The sequence below is a fragment of the Trichoderma harzianum genome (genome assembly GCF_003025095.1).
Source record: "Trichoderma harzianum CBS 226.95 unplaced genomic scaffold M431scaffold_98, whole genome shotgun sequence".
NCBI classification, from domain to species: Eukaryota; Fungi; Ascomycota; class Sordariomycetes; order Hypocreales; family Hypocreaceae; genus Trichoderma; species Trichoderma harzianum.
Window position 1 is genome coordinate 1 of NW_020209346.1, and position 10,326 is coordinate 10,326.

Here is a 10,326-nt window from a genome sequence, read left to right on the forward strand (position 1 = left end):
TTATTTTTATAGTATTTAAAGTTATTTTATAAGTTTTTATATAGTAGTAGTTTATTATTATATAAGGTTTTTTAAGTTTATAAGTTTTACTAAGGCGGCGTTTTTTTATTATACTGTAGTAAGGTTTTCGTAAGTTTTATTAGGGTTAATATTTTATATTTAGTTAATTATTATATTTTATTACCTATAGGTCTAAGGTAACTGTTTAAATAAAAGTTATTATTATATAATAAACTAGGTCCTATAGGTACTATAGGTTAGCTGTTTTTAAAGGATAAACCTTAAAGTAGTTCTATAGTTTATATTAGCGGAGTAATTAAGTTAGTAAATAAGTAATTTTATTACTAGTTAATAATATAAATAAAAGTAGATATCTAAGTTTTAATTTAATTATATTATAAACGCTGTAATAATAATTAGTTATCTAAGTATTTTAATAAGTAATATAAAGTAAACTTATATATTTAGTTATATATTCTAGATTATATTAGAAAGCTGGTTTTCCTAGCTTTCCTATAGTAGATTATTTAAAAAGCTAGCTTTTCTAGCTTTTCTATTAGGGAATGCTAATAGTCCTGATTAGTCTGTCGGTCTATAGTTAATCCAGTTCCAGCCAACCTGTTGGTTTATTATCGCAACCTTAAGAGTCGGGTTGTGATAGGTTTATTAATAAAGTAGTATTTAAAAGGCTATTATAGTCTTTGTTTATTTTAAAGTTATATATATAGTAATTATTATTAAAAGGTTTATAAAACCTATAAAACTTATATAACTTATTTATAAATAGTTTATAGTCTTTATATTATATAAAATATATATATATTTAGGAAAGTATTAATCTATTATTAATACTTTCTATTAACTTTATAAAAACTAAAGTTATAGATTCTTTTACTATTATTATAGGTAATATTATTTTTACTATTATCTTCCTTATTTAAAAATTCCTATTTTTAAAATACCTTTTCCTTATCCTTAGATTTATTATTTAGTTTTTATTTATTAAGGCTTTATTAAATAAGTTATTTAATATAGCTAAGGTCTTCTTAAGTAACTTCTTTAAGTATATTTAAGGTTTAAGTATACCCCTTAGGGTATTTTTAAAACCTTATTTATTACTATAATATATTTAATAATTATTATTATAATATATTAAAAAATATAATATATTATAATTTACTAAGGGTTTTATAATATTAATAGCTTAGTTTTCCTTAGGTTTTAAAATAAATATAAACTTTTTATTATTATCCTTCTTAAGTACTTAGTAATATTTTTTTATATATATATTTTTTTTTTATAATTATAATATTTAATATTTTTTTATTATACCTTAATAATACTAAAGTTTATTAACTTTAGTTATTTATTATTAAAAAAAAATAATATAATTATTTTACTTTTTTCCTTAGTTAACTTAGTATTCTTAAGTTTATTTAAGCTAAATATTATAAAAGTTTTTAATTTTTTTTTACTTTTATTTCTTTTATTATTTTTAATTATAATTATTAATTTTAATAGCTTTTTAAATATAGTTAATAAAAGTTATTTTTTTATAGTTAATTTTAAAAAGTTTATCTTTAACTTTAGGTTTTATACTATTATAGTAAACTTCTTTTTTTATTTCCTTAGTTTAGTTAACTTTAGTTAATAAGCATAGGAAAGTTAAAGTATACTTACTTAATAGTCTTTTTTAAGTAATAAAATAAAGTTTTTATTTAGCTTTTTATTATTTATTTATAATATTAAAAAGCTTTTTAAATTACTTTTAAAATTCTATATACTTAATATAAATTTCTTTAGTTTATATTTTAAGCTTTCTTAAATTAATTTTTCTTTTTTTATAATTTTATATAATAAGTTAAAACTATATTTTAATATTTTTTATAAAGTAGCTGCTTATAAAAATAACTTTATCTTTATTACTTTTTAAAGTATAAGGGAAGTATTTAAAATAGGTTATAAGTTTTAAAAAAAATTTATTTATTTTATATAAATCTTTATTAAAGGGTTTAGGCTTTATTAATTTAAGAACCTTACCCTTTTCCTTTTTTTTATTTTAAAGATTTTAAAACTATATTTTAAAAGCTTTAAATTTAACCTTTAGTTTATTATAGTTAGCTTAATTAATTATATTTTTAATTAGTATATTTTTAAGCTTAATATTACTATTATAATTATTTTAAACTTTACTTTTATAATTAGTATTATTATTTAAAACTTTAAAGCTTATAGGCTACTAAATTCTTAGTATTTTATTACCTATAGGTTTAAGGTAACTATTTAAATAAAAGTTATTATTATATAATAAACTAAGTCTTATAGATAAGTATAAGTTAGTTATTTTTAAAAAATAAACCTTAAAGTAGTTTTATAATTTATATTAGTAAAGTAGTTAAGTTAGTAAATAGGTAATTTTATTACTAACTATAAAGTAAAGTATTTAAATATTTAATTTAATTACTATAGTATAATAATAACTAGCTATTTAAGTATTTTAATAAATAATATAAAGTAAACTTATATACCTAGTTAGCTAGGCTAAATTATTAAAGAATTTAATGATCCTATCTTAGATTATTAAAATTTCTAATAATCTAACTTATAGATTATTAAATTATTAAATAATTTAATAATCTATGTCTAATTAGTTAATTAGTCCGACGTTTATCTGTGACCGTCTAACCTATAGGCCTATTATCGCAACCATAAGATCCGGGTCGTAACACCCGCTATATAATCTTTTTCACTTGGTTCAAGATTACTTATAGTCTATACGGCTGTATCAGGGATTATAGTCATATTCGTGAAGCCAGAGTACAGGTAGCACGAGTACTACTCGCACGGATAGAAGTCTCCAAGTAGCCAGCACATGTTCTTAGCATATGAAACCTCCTGATCTTCTACTCTGCTTGCCATTGAATTGGCAAGTTGGATGCCCATATAAGACCCAATATCGCGCAGCATATTTGCAATCCAACTTTTCTGGCTGGATGCAACCGCTGTTGAGGAACCGGCGTGAAACAGAGGCCATAGTAGCAAGTAGCCCCCAGGTGCAGGCAGCCCACTGGTTTTTCCATCTCCTGTATTAGACCCAGGGCTAGATTGTGATCCAATTCCGCGATACCCCAAGACATAAGGAATACTGTAGCAAATGTCGTTTGCTAGCCTTTTCAAGACTCGCATCGAGTGCTGGGCAGACTTTTGATCCATTTCCAAGCCACATTTTCTTGTCGCAATCATTACTGTCTCATGAATCGTAATACGAATCATCCTCAAGTTGTTCCAGGTAGACGCAACCCACATACCTTCGTAGGTGTGATACTCGTTTTCATAAACTGTTTTGGAACTAGTATTTCCGTCAAGCAGTCTGTAAGATTTTATTTGCCATGAGTCAGGTAACCCAAGGCTCCAGTCTTCAAGCATATGATCTATCGGAAGAAGCAGCCGAGCTATCTCTTTTGGGTCGCGTATTTTGGATCGCTTAATGCTTGCTCGAGCAGCCGCGAGGCGCCCATTCAGCTCAGTGAAGCGGTTGAGCAAAGACTCATCATTCTTTCCTGTAGGATCTGACCACCGAGACCACTCTTCTAGCGCATGTGGCATAGGCTCCTGTAATTGATGGCATATTATTGCCTTGTTCTAGTTAGTAGTAGTTATGATAGCCAAGGTATTTCAACATAAAGGAATAGTCTTACAACAAGGCGCCATAGCTCCGTAAAGAGCGCGGCGGATACGGCATTACGGAATTGAGATTACCCACGTATCTGAACACAATGTCCAGCAGCAAAAATGTGGTTAGTATACGAGCCCATGGCACGAAGATTCGTATTTGCAATAACCTAAAATATTTTGTCAGTCTCCGTCAAAACCAATGGGTCTATTAGCGGTGCCCATCGTTTTACCTGCCTCAAAGGTACCCATAAGAAGAATTGCCGCCAATGTTGCATCTGATTTCACTTTTTTTGGATCCTGAAGATCTGTCTGCAATTGCCGGATAGATTTGCCGTAGAGGCGGTATGCTTCCTCCTTCAGCGGACCCGAAGCTCGAGAATTTGACAAGGCCGCATGTCCTGAGGCACAGATGATGGTGTTAAGAAGCCCCGTAGGTCCCTCATGTCGAAGCAGACAAGGAAGATACTGAAGCACTCCCTGTGGGAAATTCTTATCGGACCAGAGTGTATTCCCGAGGACGTAATGATAAAGGAAGAAACACATTGCACGGTCAGAGAGTGGCGACGATAAGGTGATTAGGCGATTGCTAGACCCCAAGCTGAATCGCCTTCCATGTTGGATGCGTAGAGAAGTTCCGGCGCTGTCGGGCTTGGTTGATATTCTAGGATAGAGGAAAACGACATCGACTTTGGTCTGGTCCTTGGGCCCTGGACATGCCCAGCCAGACCTTTTACATTAAGAACAAGTCGGTTGTAGTTAGTCGCACTTCTACCGTTAGCGATGCACGTTGTTTTAGCTGCATAAGATGATCCATATCCACACGCATCCAGCTGTCCACCGAACCTTTAATACCACCGGTTACGTACCTTGATCTTGCGTTTCTTACAAACGGCACAACCCATGCCACGTCGCGCTGTGCTTTTCATCATTGGTGGCATTCTTATAGTTGCTAATTAAGCTCTGTATTTCGTGGGTAGAATTGCATTCGAAAGATTATAAAGCCTATCTGCTCCTCTCGAACAGCCACCATAACAAAGAACAATTACTGCGCCAATAGGCTTACTCCTTAGCAGGTATATATTTAGGAAAGCCGCGGGCCTTCAGTCTTGATTAGTCCTTCGGGCTATACTTAATCCGTAGGTACGATTTTTATGACGACTTCTTAGACGGGTCGTAACGTATAGCACTACTTTTCTACAAAGTCATAAAAGTTAATAGCCAGCCCGATATTTATTTAGAAGAAAGTAGAAATCCGGCCGAAGCATTCAATCAGGTATTTATTTTTAGGTTTCACAGTTCTCATTAATAGTCAAAGTCTTCTGTTAGAGTTTTACAAATAGCTTACAGTATATTACAAAGCTTCCACTAGCTCCCGAAGAGTCCCTAAACTCAGCTGCCTAGCTGTCACGACCTGGATCTTATGGTCGCGACAATGGGCCTACAGGGTAGCCGGTCACGGATAAATGTCGGACCGACTGACCAATCAGACACGGATCATTAGATCATTTAATGATCCAATGATCCATGAACCGGATCATTAGAACTTCTAATGATCTACGACAGGATCATCAAATCCTTCAATAATCCAACCCAGCCAACTGGGTATATAAGTTCACTTTATGTCACTCATTAGAATACTTAGATAGCCAGTTGTTATCGACACATTGCAATCAGATTGAACATTCAGACACTTCATTCACAGCTAGTGACAAGATTGCCCGTTTACCGACCTGACCGTTCCGCCAACATAAACCTTAGAACCATCGAAGGTTTGTCCCTTGGGAACAGCTAACCTATAGTGCCTATAGGACCCGGTTCGTCACACTAGCCCCTTTATTATATAGCTACAACTACTACTAAATTAACTAGTTATATAAGATATCTAACATAATCCATAAGCATATAAACTACTTTTATAATTTTATTTATATGAAGGTTATATTTATAATGAAGATAGGAGAGTGAGTAAAGTTATATTAGAAACCATTGTTTTAGCAGATGTTTGTTAAGACGATATCAACACCTCGACATACCGGTAGCAATGAACTTCTATACCGAGAGGACTAAGCAGTCCAAAAGACTAATCAACGCATTTCACACGTTGTCTCGCCTCTGGACGCGATAATCTAATAAGGAATAGCCAGCGGCTCGCCTTAGCTTTATATAATAGTATAGTAAAAGTATAGGATGTAAGCTTAGGCGCCTGTCTATAGACTCTTAAGGGCTATAATAACTCGGTAAGCTTTGTAGTTTTTTTACCCGATGGCCAGCGGCTTGCCTTAGCTTTACATAATAGCATAGTAAAAGTATAAGATGTAAGCTTAAGCGCCTGTCTGTAGACTCTTAAGGGCTATAATAACTTAGTAAGCTTCGTGGTCTTCTTACCGGATGGCCAGCGGCTTACCTTAGCTTTATATAATAGGACAGTGAAAGTATGGGATGTAAGCTTAGGCATCTGTCTGCAGACTCTTAAGGGCCGTAATAGCGGAGTCCGCGGGGTAACCTCAGTGGTTTTCTTGCCTAATGGCCAGCGGCTTGCCTTAGCTTTACGTAATAGCATAGTAAAAGTATAGGATGTAAGCTTAGGCGCCTGTCTGTAGACTCTTAAGGGCTATAATAACTTAGTAAGCTCCGTGGTCTTCTCCCCTGATAGCCAGCGGCTTACCTTAGCTTTACATAATAGGACAGTAAGAGTATAGGATGTAAGCTTAGGTGCCTGTTTACAGACTGTTTATGCTGGTCAGTCTATACATTATGCTAAATTCGATGTAACGGATAATTCGCATTTTATTACTGATATTGGAAACCTAAGACTTGATGCGTCTTGTATAAAAATGCTAAATAATGCATTATTACGAAATACGGACTATTATGACTACGGTATAAGCTCTAATAAAGTATAGATTACAAAAGATAATAAGCTTCTAGTTTAGCTGCCTTTAGAGTATCGACCAACTGTATCAGCCGTGTTTAGAGCTATAGTTGTTATTGGGTGTAGATTAGGTTGGGTATTAGTAATGCAGTTTTCTATAGACTAGGCTAGTTAAAAATGAAATCAGTTTATTTCTATCGTCGCGACCTAACACATAGCCACTAAGGAAGAGTGCATATAAGAAGAGCTTATATAATAGGATAGTTAAAACGAAGTCGGTTCTAGTATACTTAATCAGTCGGATAACTACGGCTCATCCAAAGATAAAGCCTTAAGGGGTGCGTAAGATAACATACCCTATAATCTAGGTATATATATTTTAATAACTTTATATTAGAGGGTTAAAGGGGTATTTTATAATATATAATATTTAATTCAAAATCTAATAGGGCCTAGGTAGGACTGTATCGCTACTTTTATTATACTGTAAATCAGCTGATAAGGTAATAGCAATAGTAGCCGCAACCAGGCGCCCAAAATAGCACTTTATCTAAAAAACGGACGGAACTCTTAGGACCACTATAAAACAAAAGGTGTTAATAAGAGGAAGTTTACGTTATACTAGCCACAGGCGCAAAGTAGCCCGTGCAAGGAGAAACTTTATATTAAAAAAAGCGGACACTTATTTCGGGCTGTAATGTTTCAGTTGCCCTTAAATTTACTAATAATAGTAATTTCAAGCTCCTTTCGCTCGATCCTTAACAGCTTAGGTGCCATCTATAGAGGATAGCAAGGCCAAGGCTGCCAATAGTAAATCTCCACGTTATACACCATATTTAGCACACGGCAAAACTTAACTCCGGAAGTCCTGTTCTAGACGTTAGAAGTATACAGTATAAATTTACTTAGATATTAATACCGTATAGGTCTTGCAAATTACCTTAAAAAGGTATAGGCAAAAGGAAGCAACATTTGCATAGAACAATAGTCTATTTTATACAATATATAATAAAATTATCACAATTTAAGTTTTATAGTTGTAATATATAAGTAACTAATCTAAGAACAGCTATCTAGATAATTACTTTTAAAACCATTTTTTATTCTACTTTCTCCTACCTTATACTAAAGCTTCTTAGTTTATATTATTAGGAAAGCGTTATATAAGGAGAGGCTAAATATTATATTATCTCGTGTAGTATTACTTAAATTCATACTTAAGTATATAAAACTTAAGTATTACTAAACTCAAAGACTTTTTAAATTTATCCTCTATTTAGATAAATCTTTCTAGTTTAGTACGTAAATACTTGTTAAAGGGGTAGTTTATTAAGTAGGCGTTTGGATCTAAAAGGAACTATATATTTAAGTACTTTAGAGGAAGGCTAGCTGCGTAGGCTACTAGTGTATTACGTATATAATCTTTAATAGATTAGGTATAAGTAGGATGCTAAAGTCGTCTAGTTATTTATACTTACCCTTTACCTAAGGCCAGTATTTGCTAAGACTTTCTTTATATTCTTAAAATCTAGGAGAAGATAACCCCTTTATATAATTAGGTTGCAGCTGCCTCTTAGACCTTTTATTAATTAAGTAGTAATAGCTTCTTAGAAATGCTTAAAAATAAATTGTAATGAACCAGGTCCTATAGGTACTATAGGTTAGCTGTTTCCAAGGGATAAACCTTAGAGTGGTTCTATGGTTTATATTAGCGGAGCGGTTAAGTCGGTAAATAGGTAAACTAGTTACTAGCTAGTAATATAATAAGAATAGATATTTATGTTTTAATTTAATTATATTATAAATACTGTAATAATAACTAGCTATCTAAGTATTTTAATAAGTAATATAAAGTAAACTTATATATTTAATTATATATTTTAGATTATATAAAAAGCTAGTTTTTTTAGCTTTTCTATAATAAATTATTTAAAAAGCTAGCTTTCCTAGCTTTCTTAGTTAAGGAGTACTATTAATCTTAATTAGTTTATTAGTCTATAGTTAATTTAGTTTAGGCTAACCTATTAGCCTATTATTATAATCTTAAGAGCTAGGTTGTAATATAATTCTCCCCTTCTTATTAATCTTATCCTTAAGACCTAATTAAAGTAGTATATAAGTATTTACTCTTATTCTATTAGTAAATATTATAATCCTTTTTTTATTTACTTTATTTTTTTATTCTTTTATTATAATTAATTATAAGCGTTAGTATAATAATAAATCTATTTTTAAGTAAACAAAAGAAAAGTATAAAAGCTTTACTAATACTATACTAAAGAATTTTATTTTTATTATAAAATTATATATTTACTATAAAAAGTAAGGCTATAATTATATTACTTTAGAAGAAGATTCCTATTAATATCTTTCTTATATTTAAAATTAAAAATCTTATTATAAAGTATTTAGTCTTACTTTATAGTAAATATATAAGGTAATAACTTATTATTTAAAATTAAATAAAAAGTTAAAGAAAGTAAAAGAGGTATAGCTTAAGGCTAGTGTTTAAGTAAAATATCTTTATATTTAGAAATATAAGTAGTTAAAGTAGATAAAGTAGGCTATTACTTATAGTATTAATAATTTAAAGGAATTAAAATATATTAAGTAAAAGAAGTAAAAGGTTTAGAAAGTAAAGGCTGCTTATTAAGCTGTAATATTATTACTTAATTTAACTAATTCTGTAATTATAGATTCTATAGTTAATATTATTAATTAAGATATTTTTAACCTTTTTTTACTAAACCTAGACTTTAGTAAAAGTTATTTATAAAGTTTTTTAAGTATTTAAGGTCTTTAATAATTTATTATAATTTTTCTATTTTATTATAGCTTTTTCTTTTTACTAAATATTTAATTTATTAAGTATTTTTATTAAATTTTATTATTTTAAGCTTTTTAACTTTATATTTAAGTTCTTTACCTTAAATAATAATTTTATTTTATATAACTTTATTTATTTTTTTATTTATTAATACTTTTTTTAATAGTAAAATATAAAAATTTAAATATATAGTTTTTTTTTATTTCCCTAGGGTAAGTAAAAGATCTATTTTATAATTAATAAGTCTAATTTTTTTTATAACTTTATAAAGTTTAAGTTTTTTAAAATTAAGTTTATTACTTAGCCTATTTATTTTAATATTTAGCTATTTATTATTTTATAAATGTTAAAGTAGGTAGATTATATTTCCCTTTTTAAAAATTAATTTTTTAATTTTTTTTATATTTATAAATTTAGTTATTTATTATTTAATAAATTTAAATTATATTTATAATTCTTAATATAATTCTTTAAGTTTATTAACTATAATAATAGCTTTACTAGTATTTTCTTTTTTAATAAATAGCTAATGTAAATTTAATTTAAACCTATAGTTTATATAAAATAGTAAGTAGTTTATAGATTTTACTAATATACTATTATAAAATACTTAGGTAGTTAATAAGTATTTTACTTAATTATTTTAGTTAAAGTTAATATAATATTATAAGTAAATTTTAATAATTTAATTAATTTATTTTATTTATTTATTTATTTATAAGTAGTAAGCTATATTAGCTTTATATTTTAGTTTAATTTATACTATAAGTAATTACTAAAATTTTAATATAAACGTTAATCTTTTATTAAAGATAATTTTATTTAGTAGTTTATAGTTTACGTAAATATATTAAAAAAATATATAAGCTAAGTTTTTTATAAAGTTTTTTTTTATTACTAAAATAAAGTAGGCTATTTTTAAAAGTTAATTAACTATTATAAAAATACTATT

At 28.8% G+C, this 10,326-nt stretch overlaps 2 protein-coding genes across 2 annotated transcripts; one reads left to right on the top strand and one right to left on the bottom strand.

Annotated features, from left to right (window-relative positions):
* Positions 1 to 2,835: 2,835 nt before the first annotated feature.
* M431DRAFT_502085 (hypothetical protein) lies at positions 2,836 to 4,613 on the bottom strand (the record flags this gene model as incomplete). The annotated part of the gene is made up of 4 exons (XM_024918088.1): positions 2,836 to 3,636; positions 3,774 to 3,842; positions 3,910 to 4,402; positions 4,528 to 4,613. The coding sequence occupies 4 exons, from the start codon at positions 4,611 to 4,613 to the stop codon at positions 2,836 to 2,838; spliced, it is 1,449 nt and encodes a 482-aa protein (XP_024766985.1).
* A 1,401-nt stretch (positions 4,614 to 6,014) lies between these two features.
* M431DRAFT_102560 (hypothetical protein) lies at positions 6,015 to 6,248 on the top strand (the record flags this gene model as incomplete). Its single annotated transcript, XM_024911457.1, has 1 exon — positions 6,015 to 6,248. A coding segment is annotated over one exon (234 nt), but the record flags the coding sequence as incomplete, so codon positions are not given.
* Positions 6,249 to 10,326: the final 4,078 nt, after the last annotated feature.